General features: G+C 44.2%; 8 protein-coding genes across 8 annotated transcripts; 3 read left to right on the top strand and 5 right to left on the bottom strand.

Moving 5' to 3' along the window:
• Window positions 1-83: 83 nt before the first annotated feature.
• GGI43DRAFT_220675 (uncharacterized protein) lies at window positions 84-1,901 on the bottom strand. The gene is made up of 2 exons (XM_083200348.1): window positions 916-1,901; window positions 84-835 (listed from the first exon to the last, which is right to left on the bottom strand). Exons 1-2 carry the CDS (start codon window positions 1,533-1,535, stop codon window positions 193-195), a joined length of 1,263 nt encoding a protein of 420 aa, XP_083056548.1. The 5' UTR covers window positions 1,536-1,901; the 3' UTR covers window positions 84-192.
• Window positions 1,902-2,589: 688 nt separating this feature from the next.
• GGI43DRAFT_415958 (uncharacterized protein) lies at window positions 2,590-3,591 on the bottom strand. Its single transcript, XM_083207214.1, has 2 exons — window positions 3,415-3,591; window positions 2,590-3,355 (listed from the first exon to the last, which is right to left on the bottom strand). Exon 2 carries the CDS (start codon window positions 3,274-3,276, stop codon window positions 2,833-2,835), a length of 444 nt encoding a protein of 147 aa, XP_083056547.1. The 5' UTR covers window positions 3,277-3,355; window positions 3,415-3,591; the 3' UTR covers window positions 2,590-2,832.
• A 256-nt stretch (window positions 3,592-3,847) lies between these two features.
• Window positions 3,848-5,897, bottom strand: GGI43DRAFT_415957 (uncharacterized protein). The gene is made up of 2 exons (XM_083207213.1): window positions 4,818-5,897; window positions 3,848-4,729 (listed from the first exon to the last, which is right to left on the bottom strand). Exons 1-2 carry the CDS (start codon window positions 5,464-5,466, stop codon window positions 4,014-4,016), a joined length of 1,365 nt encoding a protein of 454 aa, XP_083056546.1. The 5' UTR covers window positions 5,467-5,897; the 3' UTR covers window positions 3,848-4,013.
• A 655-nt stretch (window positions 5,898-6,552) lies between these two features.
• Window positions 6,553-8,014, bottom strand: GGI43DRAFT_415956 (glycoside hydrolase family 76 protein). The gene is made up of 3 exons (XM_083207212.1): window positions 7,600-8,014; window positions 7,331-7,518; window positions 6,553-7,265 (listed from the first exon to the last, which is right to left on the bottom strand). Exons 1-3 carry the CDS (start codon window positions 7,998-8,000, stop codon window positions 6,652-6,654), a joined length of 1,203 nt encoding a protein of 400 aa, XP_083056545.1. The 5' UTR covers window positions 8,001-8,014; the 3' UTR covers window positions 6,553-6,651.
• Window positions 8,015-9,464: 1,450 nt separating this feature from the next.
• Window positions 9,465-10,773, top strand: GGI43DRAFT_415954 (CVNH domain-containing protein). The gene is made up of 3 exons (XM_083207211.1): window positions 9,465-10,238; window positions 10,298-10,404; window positions 10,458-10,773. Exons 1-3 carry the CDS (start codon window positions 9,991-9,993, stop codon window positions 10,514-10,516), a joined length of 414 nt encoding a protein of 137 aa, XP_083056544.1. The 5' UTR covers window positions 9,465-9,990; the 3' UTR covers window positions 10,517-10,773.
• Window positions 10,774-13,443: 2,670 nt separating this feature from the next.
• GGI43DRAFT_220588 (uncharacterized protein) lies at window positions 13,444-14,424 on the top strand. Its single transcript, XM_083200346.1, has 2 exons — window positions 13,444-13,779; window positions 13,852-14,424. The coding sequence occupies exons 1-2, from the start codon at window positions 13,550-13,552 to the stop codon at window positions 14,189-14,191; spliced, it is 570 nt and encodes a 189-aa protein (XP_083056543.1). The 5' UTR covers window positions 13,444-13,549; the 3' UTR covers window positions 14,192-14,424.
• Window positions 14,425-14,656: 232 nt separating this feature from the next.
• On the top strand, window positions 14,657-17,508 carry GGI43DRAFT_387665 (ankyrin repeat domain-containing protein; the record flags this gene model as incomplete). The annotated part of the gene is made up of 3 exons (XM_083203964.1): window positions 14,657-15,092; window positions 15,156-15,768; window positions 15,840-17,508. The coding sequence occupies 3 exons, from the start codon at window positions 14,657-14,659 to the stop codon at window positions 17,506-17,508; spliced, it is 2,718 nt and encodes a 905-aa protein (XP_083056542.1).
• Window positions 17,509-17,992: 484 nt separating this feature from the next.
• On the bottom strand, window positions 17,993-20,349 carry GGI43DRAFT_430616 (uncharacterized protein; the record flags this gene model as incomplete). The annotated part of the gene is made up of 3 exons (XM_083209276.1): window positions 17,993-19,661; window positions 19,745-20,140; window positions 20,205-20,349. 3 exons carry the CDS (start codon window positions 20,347-20,349, stop codon window positions 18,031-18,033), a joined length of 2,172 nt encoding a protein of 723 aa, XP_083056541.1. The 3' UTR covers window positions 17,993-18,030.
• Between the last annotated feature and the right edge of the window lie 429 nt (window positions 20,350-20,778).

The following is a 20,778-nucleotide window of genomic DNA, read 5'->3' as shown; positions in this document are numbered from 1 at the left end:
AAATGGCGAATGGGATGAAAGAGGAAGAGAGAAAGAAATAAGTAAAATATTTTAGTATTGATAAACTAAGAGTCTAGACACTTAATACATAATCCATGCAATACATCTTGGGATTAATCTTGGACAGTTTCACTATGCTACTATAGATGCCATTCTCACCGTCTTCTGTTATACATGCATGTAGCTTCTCACTTAGAGCACCGTCACGCCGCGAACGTGGGCTCTCGCTGGTCGAGGCATCGTCCCTCGCGCTCGCTGCCTCTCCATTGCTGCGGCCCGCTCTGCCCTCTCGCGATTCTGAATCGCCATCCTGGCTAACCAATAGCGGTCTGAGCCATGAGTAAAATACTCACTCACGTCGTCCATGTCCATTCCGGCAACGTATTCATTGAGGATTTCTAATTCTGGAATAGGTGCTGCTGCGGGTGCTGCTTGGGATTGACGAGCTCGATATGTTGTCCCCCCTGCAGCTGGAGTTGGAGCTGAGGTTCGCTGATATCTGTAGCCTCCAGGATCTTCTGGTTCAACTGACTGAGGTTCATCTTCAGCGCTTGCAGGTTGTCCGCCGCTACTACCGTCAACTCTCGTTGCCCAGTGCGATGCAATGAAGCGTAATAAGATGCCGAGACTGACAAGCAGTGGAATCGTCTGCGCGCTGGTGTTTACCCCGTCGACATTGTCGAACTGATTCCATTGCAGTGTCAGCTCAATGGCTGTGATGTGAAGCCCATAGACGACCAAATTCGATATGCCACGCATGATCCGAAGCAGTTCCTTCTGTTCCTGTCTGGCGCGTCTCCGTCTTGCAATACGTGCTTGATCATCTCGGTCTCGCCTGATGGCTCCATGTCAGATACCAAACCATCTTCGTAAGAGATACTTCTTTAGCAAAGGGAGATGAAGAGTGAGGCTGACTGTCTTTGATGGCTTCTCCTTCGACGCCGCTGGCTGTGTAGTCGGAACTGGCCATCCCAAAATCCCGCCCAAGAGAGCGTAATGGCTACACAGATGAGGATGATGATGACGTAGATGCTGATATTAACCAATATGAAAGCGGCATTGTCAAGCTTGATCTCGGCGAAGAAAAAGCCGTACTGCTCACACTGGCGCCCTCTGGTCGGCATATAAGTCGCAAAGAACCAGACTCCAACGGCTGAAATGACTATCAGAAGGATCATGTTCGAGACTCCATATACGGGCATCTTGACTTCTCCCGTCCATTTCAGCGGATCCCACTTAGGATTGCAACAGGAAAGCGTGTTCCAAATGTAGATTGGTATTAAAAAGATGTAGCATCCAGCGGCGAGCTGAAGCACGATATAAACGTCAGCAGGTTGGATGTCCTGGCCAGCAATCGCAACAAGCAACCCGAGAATGATTCCCCCAGACAGAAGAAGGCCCAGAAGCCGTATATCAGAAACATCTGCTTCGTCAAAGAATTCGACCATTATCTCGCCGAACCACTGGATGTAAATCCCAAGCCGAATGCCCAAGCCATACATGTCAGGACGTCCTTGGTGCCCACATGAGGCCATCGTGATAAGCCGTAATCGTAGCAGACATTTTTCTTCGACATTTTTCGCGATGAATAAAACAAATATAGAAAGTTTAGTGCTTGGTCCAATGTAAAAGGTGATAGAAAAGTCAACAAACTTATACAGCCACAGACGTGGTCGTTCGCTGCAGCTAGCCTTGCTGCAGAATGGATTCAGGCTGTCTTTAACTTTAATAGACGGATTTCATGTCCGGTTGGGCAAACATGAGCAATCTGCCTCTGGAGCCAGCGACTAGCGCAGTTATATGTTACATCTCCAGGGCATTGCTTGATAGTGCAGCATTGAACCGGGCGGCGGATGAGGCAAGTGAGGCGAGGCGGTGCGTGGTGTAATTGCGGACACGCCATCATTGTTGGACAAGGTAACATTCAGTACGGAGAAGAGTGAAGGGTTGTCTATTCTTTTTATGGCACATTGGCGTTTTTCGGAGCAATTTGACAGCTCAAGCGTGGAATATGAAACATGCAGACGTGTGTTTCAGCGCGACCTATGTGTAACCATCCATTTAGCCAACAAATTGGGCATTCGTGTTGTGCAGCTGTGGACGGTGAAGGCTCATGAATCGCGATAAGAGTTCTGATATATTAGAGATATTAGAGAAATGCTGGAGCTTGGATAGGAGTAGCTGAGTTCCTGCTATATGCATCTTCATGTTAATGAATCATCAATTATTTATTATCTATATATCTATATGTAGATATCCCTACGATATCTAGTCTTTAGATATTCCATAATTGTGTTAGTTGTAGATCGTTATGTGAACAGTTTACGATGGTTAAAATCTATCACGTTTTTCAGCGTAACACCAATTTATACTCTAATTCCTAAATGCTTGCGACCTAGAAATGAGAGAGATAGAATGTGAAACCAGGAGAGAGAGCTCGGGTTCGCACATTTAGAAATTTAAAATTATTCATAGATGATGAAAATGGTACATGTATTCAATGTTATCAATCTTTGACCAACTACTATAAATCATGGTTATAAAAGACGGCAATGGCAAACTAAACACTCTAATTTTACTTGGCGTTTAAATAGATCTAGAGTCCTCGAATTCGATTCCGTACGCAGTAGACACCTCTAAATAACCAAAGTAGGCCCTTAGTTCTTCATCAATACCGTTTCTCATGGGGTAGGCCAAGTATTCGGGTTGGCTTTTACGTCGCCTCTTGAGTTCTTGGCTCACGCCGCTGCTACTCTAGATGTTAAAGAGCGATATACTGTAGAGTTCTTGATCATATCCCCTCGGGCAAGATTCTTTCTCGTCCACCCCCATTCAGCTGCGTTTTTCTTCAGCTTTATAATTGTCTGATATATTTTCAGGCGCTTCGGTGGTGCCCGAAATCGGAATGCACAGGACAGCAAGATCTTTGAGATGCCCAGCAATATGCTCGTGTAGCGGCGAATACTGATGCTCCCCCGAGATGCTGGTGGAGATGGTTTGCTTGGGCATATCCAGAATGCAATCGCAAAATGGACATGAATACTCATCACGAGTAAGATGTTTGCATTGAGAAATTTCAAGACAATCCAGCTGATGCCTTGTGGGTGGGCCACTGACAGGATGGTTGTGCTTATCATTCATGTGCTCCCGAAAGCTTTCAACGTCATTAAACTGGGCAACGTCATGCTCAGTATCGCAGAACCAGGCGCCCATATGAACTCTCCTGGTCCACTCATGTGAGTGCGTGGTATTCATGTGGCTGATCCTTTGGTGCATAGTGGCGAAGAAAAGCAATGGAGACTTGCATTGTTCCGAAAGACAAACATAGGGTTTTAAGCCTGCATTCAAATAGTCCCTGAATAGGCTAATCAGAATATAGGCTCGGAATCATGGGGATGAGAAACAGATACTTACTCCCAGAATTTAGGGTGGTGGCTAAAAAATGCGGTCCGCAGCTGCTCTGAGCAACATGGGCATACACCGACCGTGGCATCTGGCGGAGACACAATTTTTAAGTCGTTATAGGCTATCCCAACGGTAAGTTTATTCCTCGTAGCGAAATATCTCGTGGAAGTAATATCACCATCTAGGTTATGTGGCAAACGAGCAAGCGTGTACAAAGGCTGAGACTGTAGTATGGGCTAAATTGTAATGATAGAAAATATAGGTACATGTAATTATGTACTGCCACAGCTAGCGTAGCATGAACTTGCCTCTTGCACGAAAGATCCTATCTTAGTTCTAATTAAGTACTGTTCAGGGGAAGGAGGTGCTGCTGTGTGTACATGTGTATGAATTTGGTAGTACGTTTAGAAACATCTCCAGTAACAATTGAAAATAGTATACTCTTGTTCACTAAAAACGATCAATTTTCTCGTGCAATGCATGGGCGCTATTCCAAGGCTGGTCCGGACGTCCAAGGGTGGTGCGAAAAGAATGGATGAGCAACAGAAATTCATGAGCTCATATGACGCAAGGGCACTTTCTTTTTGCTATCCATGACTTATTCGGTATTACACAGTCTGTACGCCTTCCAGAGCCTTCTGTTCTCTCAGAATCTGCTGCAACGAGATTGGCCGAACGACCTGGCTTGAAAGCTTTAGGTAGCGAATTGCATCACCGTGAGACTTGATAACAGCTTCATTCAGTCCCTCCTGAATGAAATTGAGTCTCCAACCGTTATACTGCTTATGCATGACGGCTTTCCAAGCTTGGATTATAGATGGTTCCATGGTAAAGTCCCATGTGCCTCTCCAAGTAATTGTAGCTTGCAATGTATCGCGGGACGCCTGATATTTGAAGAGCGCCGCCAACCCCTTTCTTCCGTTCCAAATCTCCATTGTTTCCAGCTGTGGCATCTTCATAGCCGCCGCTGCTGCTGCCTGAAGCATAGCTCCAATCTCGATCGAATCCTCGTCGGGTGTAAGTAATTTTGAAGTAAGTGCAAGCGAAACCAGGTTTGGCCACTCCCAAGAGAGTTCGATCTCGAAAACTTGGCTAGCATCTACGATGAAGGATGCTGCGATATGCTCAAGCTTGAGGGTAGAGAGTACGACAATCCGGCTAACAGCTGGGGTTGGATTGCGTATACTGTCGCATCCAGTCATTTCAACCCCGTCCATGAATCGCTGCTTGAAAGCTGGGTACTGTTGATTAAAATTCTCAAAGATCACAAATCTCTTGAGATGGATATTGAAACGTTGGATAGACTTGAAAAGATATTCGTATCCTGGATAACGAATATAGAATATTAGCAATAGAGTACCTATACGAAACGAGATCTATTAACACTTGGGCAGGCATACAACAATACTCACTTGCATCTGTTTCTCTTTTGATAGAGTCCCATTCCCTCCATGGCTCGTAACGAATTTCCTGAAGTCTGGGGAAACGGGCAAACATATGTCCAAGCGAGTCTGGCTTCCACCTGCGGCAGTTCTGCTGCCGGAGAAGCAAACCTGTCACCGCTGGGACCGATGGAAGCTGATCCCACCATTGGCGCTCTAATTCCTCACTTTCAAACGGCCCCTCATCCATGATTGCCCAGAAAACTTTGAGGATAGCCCTCGAATGCGGAGCAGAGTACGGTAGAACATCAATCCAGCCATGTTGAGGGTCATTATAGACTTTATTTGATATCATCTGCTCTGTGCCATGATCTAATCGTACATCTGAAGGGATGTCAGGCAAAAAAGTCAGATATTTAAACCAATGTTTTGCGTCACTATGCGAGTAGATGCTAATATCGAGTGTCAAATCGCCGTTAGGATCCCATGTGCTGAGAATCGAAAACATATTCTGGAATGCCGTGGTGATAGGACAGTGGTCTGTGTCGCCGACAGCAAATGCCTCCTCTACCAACTCGTCTGTCAACCTTCCGGTAGGCGCACACCAGCTACAATCGTAATCATCAAGTTCCAAACAGAACCAGATATACTTAACAAGAGCGCGGTTGCGATAAACCATCGAACGAAAGTCATCGAGGCGCGATGGCGTCAATTTGATTCGAGCAAAGTTATATCGCTCGATTTCTGTTTGCCACTCTCGAGACACTGTAGCCAAGAGACTCAGCGTGCAGCTGTCTTTTATCAGTGCTTTTATGATTAGAAGTCGGATGTCTCTAGGCAAGTCATCCAATGTTGGATCACATTGCACCCTGCTAGGTAATGAAGACACTGTGTGATAAGCAGGAGTCGTAATGTGTTCAGTAGCGTGTAATATAGGAATATACGTTAGCAGGTGTGAATTTGACAGTGTGCACGCGTTATGAAAGGGATTAATTTTTTCATAACAACAAACGGGAAAGATTTATACCTTTCTATGTCCAATATTAGCTCTCTGGCGGTGGGTATGTACCTTTGATGAATTAGGTAATTTGCTGGCTTGTTGACCTGAGAAAAGATATGTAGCATGGTGGAACTTGATGCTACGACAGAGAGAAAATAATGTAGGTGCAAATAGGTACCTAGGTAAAGCTACCTGAGTAATTTAATCGAAGGTCGCGTCAACAAGAAGACCACAGCCAACAAGCAAAAAAAGCCATAGTGAAACCATATAGCAGATATCATACCCAATATCCCTCACACAATCAATTATTCAAAAGTTAATCTACTAGCCAAATCGCCTAGAGTTTATTCTTTAAGTGCTCCTCGAAAACCGCAAATCTTATGTGCGCCGGACGCATACCTAGAAGAACTTTAAAGTAACCTTGAAAGTAAATTCCGAGAAGTTCTTTTTTTTTTTTATAAATGAATGTAGCTACACTCTGTTACACAATAAAATATCTGTGGCTCCTTGACAATTATTACGATCAATAGAACTAATACAAGAGGCTGTATGATGCTCTCTTGCGATAACCGGCTAATACGGTGGTAACGGCATGTCTCCAACAGAAGGGAGTGAAATCGCCACTAGGTACTGTAAGACTTTTATTGAAAGAGGGGTTTTCCAATTGTGCAACAGGGTTCATTATAATGGTAATTCTAAAACATCTTTTGTCCCACTAATATTTCCTGAAAGTTTACTACAGCATGAGAATCAAGGGATATGATGTCAAGACAAGTTATCATCCAGTTGTATTTACTGTCTCGTTTAAGCAGGAATTTATATACATTACTTTGAGCTACGTACATCACAGCATACTCATCAGCTCTAATTCTGAGAGACGTAGAGAGCAGCAACGAGGCACTGAAGGGCGCTGCTCTGGCTGCTGGCTGTAGCAGAGCCAATAACATAAGGACCACCCCAATCAGCACCATTGAAGCAGTCGCCTGCCTCAACAGCGAGGTCGTTTTGCCAGATGGACTGGGCATTCTTTTCCAAGAATGCCTTGTAGGCAGGGTAAGGCTGACTTTTGTACAGTTTTTGGAGATTTCTGGCAAAAATGCCCTTGAACTGGAGGTTATCGCCGCTGCAGGAATGTGTCAAATCGCAGCTATCGACAAGAATACCGTTGCTATCGACCAGATGAGCCATGGTAGCATTGGCAATGACACTGGCAGATGTGAGGTAGGATGAGTCTCCCGTGGCGATATAGAGGTCCGCAAGACCACCAAGAATAACACCCTGGTTGTAGGTCCAAGTTGGCTGGTTGTTATCATTCACACAGGTGTTGCCGTTGACAGCGTCGTTGACAAGACCTTGGCTGTTGATGAAGCCAACCTTTTGGAACCAGGCCCAAACTGTTTGGGCAGCACTGACGTAGGTTTGCTTTTGGCTGCTGGGGACACGGTTGGCGAGACCAGCGCTCATGGCGAGGTATAGCTCTGTCATTTTATATTAGCCTCTTATAACTTCCCGCTCCCAGCTGTGAGATGGAAAAAGACCCTACCATTAGGGATAGCCAGTGGATTGTCGGTCTTGACCTCGCCCTTGAACCATGGAAGACCACCACAGTTGAGATTGCCCCATCCAGCATTCATATCTTGCCAAATTGCGATGGATTCCGAGAGGTAGTCCTGATCTCCGGTGAGATCGTAGATATCTTGCCATGCCATCCCCCACCAACCTTCATCGTCGCTACACATTTTCGCTCTTCATCAGCCTCTATTTATTTTGTGTGTTTTCCTGCTGGGGGGAAAAAAAAAAAAAAAGACTCACTAGGCATTTGCTAAAAAGCCTTGTTCTCTCTTTCTGAACTTGCCGGGGACGCTTTGCGCTGTTCCCTTTGGCACAACGATCTTACGGCCGATGCTGTCTAATTGTATGACGCCGTGAGAGGGCTGACCTCCCTTGAGATACGTGTTTTGCCACATCGCAGCAGTCCTATTCTTGACACCACTATCGAGCGCTGCGAGGCTGGCAACTGCTGTCATCATAACACCAGCTTGCCAGAAGTAGTAGGCGCCATTGGGGTAGAGGAACAATCCGATGTCTTCGTCGTACCATCGGAGAAGTTGATCACTTGGAAAAGAATAGTTAGTACAGGCTAGAAACAGCAGCCATTGGGTAGAGGAGCAATGGAGGAAACTCGAAAAGATCAGAGAGCTTACTTGGAGCATCCAGCGTTGACATCGTAGGACGTGTTATCAGCATAGGCTCCAGCCGCTACCAAAGCGGTCACTGCAAGAAGCGTCTTTCTTGCCATGATGGATGTAAAGAATGGCTAGAAGATATAACTCGGTCCAACGACAGGTCTCAAAGAATCGCCTCCTACATGAAGGAATGCGGGTGCTGCGACATCTAAATTTATTCCCACCTACATCCTTCTTTCGGATTCACGGGTGAACCCATTAAGTTAATTATATTCCTTGAATTGGATCTAGCATATTTCCATCCTTCAAGGCAATTCATGCACGTAAGAGTAACTCTGTAAAGAAGCCTCCTATTCTGACATACCGTAGTCACGAGGAATACATACTAGCCGACCTAGGCAACAAGCTCAGCAGCTCCATAGTGTAGACAGTCTACGGACAGGGGAGCCGGCAGGTTAGCAAAACGAGTAGCAGGTATCTCATTCCTTCGCAGTCTTCTTATGGCTGGCACTAGTATTGATTCAGCCTGTTTGCGAAGGCCCGATGCCGATGCCATGACGAGGAGCCGTCAGCCCACCTTCAGGTGCTTATAGTAACGTAGCTAACAGGAAAACGATCTAATTGAGAATTGATCGTCAGAGCCGAATTATATACGCTTTATCTCCGGGGGTTACATTTGACTTACAAGACCTTGCAGTGGCCTCGATCGATCCTTATTTTCTGCCTCGACCGTTAATACGTCTTTATATGAATGCCACTTGTACACGTAGCTTAAATTTGTTCATAATAGTAGCTGCAGGCTGTATAGAAACCGATACCATATCCTAGGAGCCTGCGAAACGGTAGCAGAGAACTGCAGTACCATAACAGGAGTATTGACATCTACTGAGGAGTAAACACTGAGACAGCGAATGACGGTAGATGTATCATCTATGGTAGCGCTAGGCGCTAAAATCTTGTCTATTCGCGCAAGATATTACCATATGGATTGTCCTTCCTAGTGCGGACAAGCAGCATTTATGCATCCGATTTTGAGCTTGCTCCTGTCATGACGACGGTCTGGCCATTGAATGTTTGCGTGTTCTAATTGGCGCGGGAGTTTTTTTCATGTTCCATGTCAATTTGCGGGGGAGACCCAGCAGCTAGGCCATTTTGTAGGCTACGATACACTTCACAGAGATGTGGCCTCGGAGAATAGTGATGGTAAGGAGATCTAAGCTCTTTTTGCAGCGCTACTGTTGATATCATACGCATATATCATCAACATACCATAGTGAATGATTCAAAATGTGTCGAGAAGAAATAGAGACAGAAAAGAAAAAAAAAAAAAAAAAAAAGGAGCTCCCAATATTATGTCATCTACACCACCAGAATTGAGAAGCGGGTTTTCACCTGCTTATGAGGGATAAGTGATTAAATATATTAGGAATTAATATCCGCATAAAAAATATTCGAGCAGCTCCTTTTCTGGGCCAGCTTAAGGTGGAAGGTGTTGCCGAGTAGTTGTTTGTCTAAATTCCTTCGTCCCACAAAATCGCCAGAGGCTAGACTAAACACTGCAATCCTGAATCCTTCTATTCGCCAACATTTCTCTCCAGAACACTTAGCAGGGTTATTATGGCTGCCTAATGCTACTGAAGTTTGGGGTTTAGATTACGCATCCAGGCGCCCGAGAGCCATCGATAGTTTTTGTAGCCACTTCACCAAGCCCCGTTTCTATCTTTAGGGAGGGACAGGCCTACAAATTTACAGATATTCGATTGGTTATTGCATTCATTCCCTATGTCCATTTAAATACAGAAAAGAAGGGAGATTAAATTAATACAATCCCTGTTGCTTAACTTTCCAGGCTGAAAAGGTTAGCATAGAAATAGCAGACGACTAATTGCTAGGCGCGAAGCGTATTGGCTTCCTCATTTGTCCAAAGCTTTAGTATATTAAGCAAAAAGACATCCCCACGACCTCTGCAACTTCTTGGTACGTTGCAACTGTGAAACGCTATCCGTAGTCTCTCACCATGCAGACAAAGAATTTCGCTGCAGTGGCATTTGTCGCTTTGGCCCAGTTCTCGGTAGGAGTATTGGCAAACTCGGGCTACGCAGGAAGCTGCACAAATATACAAATATATCCTCCTGACGGCAATACCAACTACTACAAGATTGCTGCGGATTGCCAAAATAATGCAGGGCAGACTAATCTGAATACCAAAATTAATATCGACTCATGCTTTAGCAACTCGAATGGCTCCCTTGTTGCTCAGCTGAAGTAAGAAATACCTTTCGATATCGATCTCTTATAGCAATCGCTCACGTGTATGTGTATAGTGGCTTATTTGGGTCATCCTGTTCCAATGTGATACTCACGGGCACAGTTCTCAGTGCCAGCTGTATCAATGAATCGGGCGCCAGTGTCAGTACATCGATAGATACAAGTAAGTTATTCATACCACAACATATTAGTGTTTTTATTAACAGTATTATAAAGATAATGTTATTGGGAACGCGAATGGTGCCCTGTATTGCTTTAACCAAGGAGCACTATAGGTGGTAGGATCAAATTCTGGTGTAATAGCTCCCTGTACTATACATGTACCTCTATCTATATTGCCCCACATAGAAGAAGAATATGTACATGTAACTATTCATTCAACTATCATACTAAACGCCATCGCTGTCACTACCAGCCGAACCGAAGAGAAGTTGGCTGATTTAATAAGACATAGTCGTAAAAAATTCCAGTTTATCCTCATCATGAATTACAAAGATAAATACTATGGGGAGAAACATTCTTCATAATATGATTCAAAATTTGTGCCTCTTTCCTATATGCTATCTAGATTTCAAGGCCAGATAGGCCACTCAGTCTCATCAATATTTTTCTGTGACACATCAATTTTCTCGAATACACAATAATAGCTTAATATCCATCCCATTATATCTTCTGCTAGTAGCCAATAGTTGATATAACCAATAGGAATGTAAAATGGGAAAAGGGAATACTACGCGAGTTTAGTTTGAAGGAATATAGTCTCATCATTGGTGTTGCGGAATAAGTCCAGCATTATAAGCGTAAAAATGCGCTGGTAGACTCTATTTAATTAAGTCTAAAGTTCTCAGGCATTCAGAGATTTATTATTAGCTACTTAATTATTAGACCCAGGAATAACAAAATTGCGAAAGCAGTTGGATAATAATAACATGATAAGTAGTGCTATCCATCCGGACCGAATTTGACAGCAATACCCTATATGCAAGAACAAACGACAATATTTGTTGCAACGCACACAATGATAAAGCAAACATATTGCACATCGTGCGGTTAAAGGCAATAAGACTTAAATTTGCACTGAAGACAAATATGAACATCGATGTGCCGACTCGTAACATCTTCAAGCCGCGAATAGAGAGCAACATTGGAAGTGTTGTTTTGTTACTTTTTCGATCGCCCTCGATGTCGTAAAATTCTTGTATTTGAATTGATCCAAGAAACCAAATAGCGACAATGAGATCGATGGAGAACCCGATATTTTCCAATTGAGCATATTCCTTCCAAGGACTTGATTCAAAAGCCGCGTTAGAATAAAATAGCTAATAGACGAAAAGTAATTACGCATGAACCAGGGATACCACCGTGGCCACACGTAGCATGCAAAAATGAGCACTTCGAAATGAAAAAGGTGCAATGTGGCCCAAATACCAAAACAAAAGTACATATATAGTGGTCCGAGAGTCCATGCCAGCATCCACCGGGTCTTAGCCTGGTCAGTGCTGATTAGGCCAGCAGGAATTGGGCGATTCGGTTTATTCAAGTGATCTTCTTCGGGCGAAGAGGTTTGATTTGCAATATCAAAAATATAATTGCAGAGAAGACCACTGATCATGACATTGGCAATGGGTATTGCAGATTCCATCAGCAAAATGGGTGAACGGGTAGCCCTGAGAGCAAGACCGCCCATAAAGATGAATAAAAAAACCCATGAGATTAGACTGCATTAGCCGGACAGTGATTTTTAATTCGTTCTGTAAATGTATAGATAGAGATGCCAATAGATGGTCTAAAGACCATGTATTTTTTATATGCATTTTGTTTTTAAGACAAAGATGTTCTCAGTGAAATATTTTATAAATAAATAAAAAAGAGTTCAAAGTTCCAATAAAATTTTGCGTGAAAGATTGGAATGGAAAGTTTAACCCTTTTATAGGTCTTCTTCAAATCCAGCTTTGAAACTAAAGGATGAGTTAATTGATCCAGTATCATACTCCAGCTACTTGGTATTTATACTAAGAACCACAGCTCGGTGGTAGGAACCTGTTTTATTGAATCATTATTATATTCCAGCATAGGTTTGACTAATGCTTGGAGACACAATTTATAATCATTACACAATTACAGAAATTTGTTAACTAAGAAAGGTGAATCATCCGAGGTGTGAGGATTCACATCTAAGTAATACAATGTGGACCATAATATCTTCAGATCCTCTTTGGGATGAAATCTTTACGGTTTTGATCTTTTCTGCAGTACAAAGTGGGTATATCCAAGATCCAATCTTTAACAAGACCAATAAAAGGCTCGTTCGGTATGGTGCGATTAAGTTGATATTTTCAAGCAGGGTAAAGTATTAATAATTATAATATAAGAGTACCTATACATTATGATCGTACTTCTGAAACCCAGTAATTGTGAGCATGAACTGGAAAAGAAGAGCGAAAGAAACAATGCAAGTAGTATATACCGGACACGAAGCTGCGAAAAGCTTGGCAAATCGACGCTGTGGAGCTGGCTGCACGTCATGGGCCGAAATAGCAATAGAAAGGCCACCTAGAGCAGCCAGAATAAATAGCTCATTGTATAATGTTCATCTGAGTCGAAGGACGCTCCCATCGCTCAGAGTGAACAACAGTAACAATTATCTGAAGGCCGGATAAATCCACTACTTCTACAGTGGCTGCTTTAGAATGGGAAACACATGCTTGCGGTTTTCTAAGACAGAGGTATAACGCGCTAACCCCTCAAATGGAAAGCAGAAGAATAGGTAGTTTAATAGCAGCCAGCGCAAAACACTTCTATTACGTACATCCTTATTGCTTACCATGGCGTATTATAAAGTCCTCTTATAGAATAAGGTTTACAACTACCACTGCTACTACTACTACATACTACATACTAGCGTTTACTTATCACACAAGCTTTAAAAAATAAAAGAGATTTATAAGATTAAATATGAAACTCCTTACTAGCATCTCCTTTCCTTGAAGATTTCTCTTATTTTATTACTATCAGCAATCTCCCCTTGAGATGAAATAGGCTATACTTTGTACTTACCCCTCCTTCCGTCTTAGGCGAGTTGGTAGCCTGCCTAAAAGATACTATACGACAGGTACCTCAAAGCTATCTTATATGCAGCCGCGCTACCTAGATATATGTATCTATTATAATTTATATGAGAAACTTTTGGATATAATATTTTGTCAAACATGGATGCAACATCGCTATCTTTCGTGCATTGAGCTCAAATTTGCTTGTGCAAATTTCACCTGGCGTTGATAAGTCGTTTCTAATCTGATGAAGCTAAAATGTTGGGGAACAACATGACCACTAAAAATAGAGGTAGAAAGAGAGACAAGCTGCTAAAACCCTTGAATTGGATAAATCGGTCCAGGTCTTCATCTGTGGCAGCAAGAGAGAACCATTCTGCTGCTCCACAAACAGCAAATAATTCAGGCTCTGAGGCACTCCTGGAACCATCCATAAGCCTTCCATCTTCTATATTACCATCGTCATCACCTGCTACACACTCTAAATTGTTGGTACCTCCTATTATTACATCACTTATGCCAGAAACTGTATCTAACTTATCTAAACCATCATCGTCTAGATTGCCAAGTCTCTTTAACCAAGCTCTTAGCAAGACAAATACTACAACCCAAAAATGGCTTAAAAAGCGAGGACTAGATCCCAATTCGCCAGGCACAACGTATATCCAAAACCAAACCAAAGAAGTTATAAACCTTATGAAAAGCAAAAGCCTGCTGGAACAAAGTGACGAACCACTAAAAGTTGAGATTGCTAATCGAAAAATTGTACTCCGCGAATATATTGCGGATGCTATTGCCTTTGTTACTATGGTTGGCGATGCTGCTATTGTTTTCGCACCGCCTCAAACCAGCGCGCCCTGGGCTATCGCGAAAGTCATTATGAAAGTAAGTTATTTCTGATAAGACTGGAATAATTTAAGTAAGACCGACCGCTCGTAAGGATCAAAGCTATATTAATTGATCAGCGGAGCTTTATTCTGGTTGTGCAACATGGATCTTGCAAGAAGACTTTGATATAATAAGGCGGCAAGCTAGATAAAACTCCGAAAAATAAGAGGTCCCACAACTGGCAACAGAGAATTGTGGAAGATTTCAGCAATTTCCAGCACTTTAGCTATTGAATCTTGTGTTTTATTTGTGAGAGGGCATCCAGCTAACCCGCACTAGATTCCAGTTAAAACTCTTGAGCAAAAAGCCGCCCTTTGTGGCACAGTTGAGTGGTTTACACGCATTACACGCAGAGGGTAAATTTATGAGTTTCTGTATACTACGGAAACCACAGATGGGACCGCCGTATCGAATTTGCACAACACCCTTCTAGAATTATACACTGCTGCTGTTGAGTTATTGGCCAAGTTTGATACAATGGCTGCGAGTGGAGCTTTCAAAGAAATCTTGGCAGCTATCCTTAGCCCCAATTACGCCACCGATCTCATCTCAAATGTATACAAAAAGGAGGAAAATGTTGACAGGGAGATTCTCAGTTGCAACGCATCTCTCTCTGTTATATCATCTGAGAAGATGAATATTCAACTACAGGATTTGAGAAAACAATTAGCTCAGTTATCTTCGCCACTGCCTCGGATAGATGAAAGTGTGTCTAACCTCTTAGGAAAAGTCAGCCAGAGAGAGCTAGAGGAGTTGATGAATTTTATCAGCTCGGAGATGTTTGGGAAAAGTCACGCTACTGTTACAGATACAAGAATAGAAAAAACTGGAGATTGGCTTTTGGGTAGTGAAGATTTCCGTGCTTGGCAAGATATACCTTCTTCTTCAGCTGTTTTTTTACTTAAAGGTGCCGGTATGTCGCTATTGAAGCTTTTCTATTTAACATAACTTGGGTTATTCATCTGACGTTGTATAGGCGGCACGGGTAAAACATATCTAACTTCTAAAGTGATTGATCATATAAGGCAGATCTTGGAGACATCACCTCACGATGAAGGATTTGCATATTTTTATTGTAATCGATCTGGATCTTCAATGCAGCAGCCACTCGTCGTCTTACAAAGCTTTGTTCGTCAGCTATCTGGTAAGGCCTTTGATGATTCAGGTAAAATACAAAGCAGTCTTGTGCAAAGATGTTCAAAGGCGAAAAGGGAAATGAGAGAATTAAGCTATAGGGATTGCGAAGAGCTCATCTTAGAATCCTTGAATCTCTATTCAAAAACAACAATCGTTCTTGATGCGTTAGATGAATCTGATATTGCAACGTACAATCTAGCAAAGTATCTTATTCAAATGATGGAAAAGACTGAAAGGCCTATAAAAGTTTTTATATCAAGCCGGCCAGACCGGGAATACTTGGAAGAAGTATTCAAGGACAAGTTTCTAATCACTGTGGATGCTAACAATCAACAAGATGATATTCAAAAATATCTGCAAGATAAGCTCTACTCAACTGAGAAATTTAAAGGGCGAAAACAAGAGATCCAGGATGAAGTAAAAGATATTTTTAATACAAAAGGCTGCGGGATGTAAGTTGTTATCTGCATTCACTCCTTCAATTAGACGTATTTTGAAAAATAACTGAGAGATGTGGGAATAGGTTTCGATGGGTTTATTTACAAGTCAAAAGTCTCGAGAGATGTATCTCGGATGATGCAATTCATAACTGGACTCAAAAGTTGCCACGCGACTTAACAGAAGCCTATGATCAGTTGTGGGAAAATATTCAAGAGCGTGATGAGTCTGATGTTGCTTTAGCTGAGCGTGCTATTAAATGGGTACTGTGTTCTACTGGGCCGCCTCAGTCAGCGGTACTCTTGGAAGCCATCCAGTATACCATTGAAGGGTCCACGATGGTTCAAAAAGAAAAACAGCCGCAGCAACAAATTTTATCACTTTGCCAGGACCTCCTAACGATTGACGAAGAACGAGGCGTATGGATGCTGCCGCATGCATCTGTGGCTGAATATTTTGAGTCAAAGGGCTGGACGGGTTGGAAGTGCGATGCATTTGCCTCAAAGGCTTGCCTTGGATTCCTGGAAAACTTTCAACCAGAAAAGATTAGTTATGGCACTTTTGCATATTATGTTCAAAATAAGTGGAGTGAGCATGTTGGCCGATACGACAAATGGCTAGGGTTGAGGAACGGAGAAGGAGCAGATCCGGATCTTGAAGCGGCATTGAATCGCTTTCTTGGATCGCCAAATGAGAGCAGCGACAGCTATCGGAAATGGGCTGAACATCGGCTTGACATGATACCAACCAAGATGGCTCTTTTTGCCGTGTGTAATTTCGGATTCTACCACGCCTTGCGCGATTGGTGGGGAGAAGGCAAAATCACCGAGGAAATGGCCATTCAAAAAAATGAGCGTGGCGACAACTCACTTGTGCTCGCAGTGAAAGAAAATGCCATGCCAATCTGCAGGCATTTGATTGACTTGATTGACGTTATGCATCCAGAAGCAGAAAGACACGCCTGTGCGCTGCTCAAGGCAGTTCAAAAAGGGAATCTCGACATCTTGGAATTACTTGTAATGGAGGCGAATGCAGATGTTCATTTTCAACCCCCTAGAAAAACATGTGCCGCCCAACTCGCGGCGGAGCGTTACCCCAAGTCACTGCAATGGATGGTGGATCATAACGTCATTGACATGGAGAGGGAATATGACGGTGGCAACGTTTTAATCGCAGCAGCTCATCGGGGCAATGTCGAATCGGTTCGAATTCTACTCGGAGCCGGAGCAAGTGTCAATGCCGCTGTGCGAAATGACAGGTACGGAAGTGTTCTTGTCGCAGTAGCAATAGCAGCAGCGGATGTGTTTCGTGGCGACTACGTGGAAACTGCGAGGATGCTTCTCGAGAGCGGCGCAGATCCGAATCTGCTCTTGAGAGGTGGCAGATATGGTAGCGCGCTTGAGGCATTGGCGACGACTGAATTTCGTGAAAAGGACAAAGAATATCGCATGCGGTTATGGCAACTGTTGTTTGAAGCTGGCGTGGACCCGACAGCCGTGTTTGATCGAGGCGAGCATGGAAGCGCATTGGCCGCTGCAGCATTCCATGGGCACAAAGACTTGCTCAAGGTAATAATTGACCGTGTTGGAGCGGAGAAGGCCATTAATACCCTTCGCCAGAGTAGGCATCCGGATAAACAAGATTTCCATCAGCGAGAGAGGGAGCGCCGGAAGGACACGGTCACGTATCTTGTCGAGGAAGTAGGCGTAAATAAAGACGTACTTGATACCATCGGCCTGGAGTATCAGGTATGATGAAGAAGAAATAGAAATGTAGCTTTCTGAAAAACGTCAATAGTAAAGGTTTTATTAAATTAAAAGAGTTGTAACTATTAGTACTCAATGCCGATGACCAGTTTCTATGATAATGAAAGTGAGAGAATCAGGATTTGGTTTATATTGCCACCCATGTGCACGTAATATACAAAGATTCAGTCATTACACGTAACTGCAGCTAGAATTTTACTACCGCAGCGCCAGGATAGTCCTTGATGCCACTGCCATCTGTGTATTTGTAGATATTGCGTCTTTTTATTATTGAAGGGTAATCTCTAAGGGAGAGAAGACGACCTGGATAGGCAACAACCGTGGGCGTACCTTTTAACATACATGTATTCAATTACACACAAGAGGATGCCCGTTTATCGCTTGTTGAACTCTACAGTTATATATATTCACTGTCTTTTTACTTCTAAAATTTCCACATGTCGATTAACTCCGTTATAAACAGGTACATGTAGTTAAACGCAAAACTTAGCTTCCTCGGGTATCCGACTTTCAGCTTGTAATACGGAGAAGAAATTTTGCATTCCATGGGTCTGACGAGCGTAGTGTATCCCCCGTCTTTTCTAAATCACTACTCGTAGACAGCTTCGGGTTCGCAACGGGCTGGGCAAGAGCCTTTGGAGCTCGGTACTCAATACCACCATTTGCACACTCGGCATTGTTAAAGGCTGCGTCGGCAGCAGCCTTCCAGACCTCGGTGATATTCGTGATCATGGGTGCTGTCCAATAGAGCCGACAGTCAGCATGTTCGACGACAAACTGCGCCGGGAGGCCATCGTCCGTATTCGTTCGGAGGATCTGGTCTCGCACATTCACCGACCCTGCCGTGCTCCGCGCAATCGGTAGAGTTGAAATGTTCTGCAGCGCCTCTTCATTCGCGGGGCTCGAGCCAAGCAATATTCCACGCTCAGCGAGCTGGTAGATATCACTGAGCTGGTATATTTGCGAACCCTTGATCCCGCCGACTCCCTGGATCGGGCCTTTCTTCGGCCGGCCACCAAAAGCAACAGATTTGACGCCGCCGTTGGTTCTGAGGAATTCGGATGCCAGTGTGCAAGTCGAGGCGCAGAAGCCATCATAAAGAAGGACAATGTTCTCCGGTAGAAACGGTTGAGTGAGATTTGCGCGGGATCCATATCCTGAAATCTCAGTGCCAAATCCGACTGTAAAGTTTGTCGAGATGAGGGGATCGCTCCAGTTCCACCGCATGAGAGCCGTGTAGTTTGTATCCTTGAAAACTCTTGGCCCAAACTTGTCCTCAAAGCTGGTAAAGCCCCGCTCCTTCAAGTCCAGGTCGAAGCGCCAATTCTCTGGCGACAAATACGCCTGGACCTTTTCAATATCGGCCTCAGTAAAGGGATTCACGCCCTTGGAGATGTTACTGTAGACATGGGCGAGGGTCTCAAACTGCGGGCTAAGTTTCCACCGTGAGAACCCATCCGCTCGGATTTGGGGGAAGAGTTGACCGTAGAAGTCGTAGCCCAGCGGTATGAAACCTCCGGGGTTGCCCTGGAAATCGACAACGAGCTTCGATTTTCCAGCGGCTACCGCTTCTGCAAAGAAGTTCTGGACGACGGCCTGGAATTGGGGCGGGGAGTTGGGATCAAAGGTGAGGATCGAGATGACCGCGACATCGTCGAAGCCGTCGCCGTCGAGAAAGTAGCCAGACACAATGCCGTCATTAGTTGCCAGAATTGGCTCTGGATATCCGGGGTTCTGGATCGGCTGAGCTCTCGCGCTGATAGCAGCAGGCACGTCTCTGCGCCGACCATCAATACTCAAAACGCAAAGCCTATCAAAATAAGACTGGCCGTCCACGATGCCCGTCATATTCGCCTTGACCGATGCAGTGTTCTCAAAAGTTGCGTTGGTTCCATTATCAAAGGTGAATGTCGTCTCTGGGCCCTGGTAAATGTATCGGATGCGACCACCGCTTGAAAAGTATCCTTCACTGCCATCATTCGCCGCCGCGAAAGCTTTCGAATAAAACATGGAGTTATAGGCAGCATCGCCATCTTGGTTGAGAGAGGCCGTTGTGATGGTGTCAAGAACGAATTTTGAGGCCTCAATCCCGTTGATCTTTGTGATTATAGGTGCTGTCTTTGGATCCCTGACGACATCCTCTTTTTACGGATCAGCTGTTGCCGACGAGATTACATAGAGGAGACATATCAAACGTATGGGAAGTTATATTCATGAGACTCACCATAGAGCTTGATCACAGGCAAATCCTTTCCATTTTCGCTAATTGACACAATGGGCTTCGGGCGTGTCCACTCAAAAGCGACAGTCAGCGCATCTGGATAAAAGACAAAGTGTCCATCGTGCGCCGGGCCAAAGACTCGAGCATAAAGATCGGCTTGGAACTCGTATTCGTTGGTATACTTGTCCGCTACGAGATCTGCCCTGACACCAGCCAGTGCCTTGAAGATGTCGTGAGGTGGGTAGAAGTAATCTGCAGGCGGGTCTGCCTTGTAAGCTGCGTCCGACTGCCACTCAAGATACGGCTCCAAAGCGTCAATCAACTCGATGCCCGCGTCCTTATGAAGGGGGACAGTGTTTAAGCAGGCATGAGCAAGAGAGGCGGCCACAGTCGGTGTAGCTGGGAGCACGCAGTGGTGTCAGCAGAGCTTGATATCTTCATCCAGTGTGCTCGGAAGACTCACGGATGCTTCCAGTCTGAGCAGCCCATAAACTGCTGACTTCAGCGCATGGCTCAACCGTCTGAACCTTTGAGGCATCTCTTATAGCTCGAGGCGAGGCTGCTAGCACCGCGGCCGCGCTGTTGCATAAAGCTATTAACAGCCGCATCTTTCTATTTACTTATTCCAATTGACCCAAAGCAGAAGCTCGGATCTACTGTTATATAAAATGAGCGAGTTTCTAGAGCACACCATCCAAGTTTTATACAAGCTCAGAAGGGCGAGCTACTGTTTGCACAGGCAAGCCATGATCACTAATATACGAGCTCGACAAGGCATTCCCAAGATAGAATAGTTCAATTATAAAAATAGCACCAGAGATAGGCTAATTACATATGCATAGCTTGATGGGACAACTCCAAAATATCCGGGCCCATAGTTGTCGTCATGGAAGCATTAGTCTCTTCTTTTGGACATCGAATATAGAAGGTGGTAAGACCAAAGAGACAAGATGGAATATGTAGAGTTCCACTACAGGAATAGCGAGCCGATCAAGAATCAGGCCGGTCGCCGTTCATTTAAAGTTCTAGATTAGGCA

The sequence above is a fragment of the Trichoderma evansii genome (assembly GCF_050947405.1).
Source record: "Trichoderma evansii strain SZMC 28006 chromosome Unknown GGI43scaffold_26, whole genome shotgun sequence".
Taxonomy (NCBI): domain Eukaryota; kingdom Fungi; phylum Ascomycota; class Sordariomycetes; order Hypocreales; family Hypocreaceae; genus Trichoderma; species Trichoderma evansii.
The sequence above is the reverse complement of the archived record's forward strand: the minus strand, read 5'-3'. Positions and strand labels throughout refer to the sequence as shown.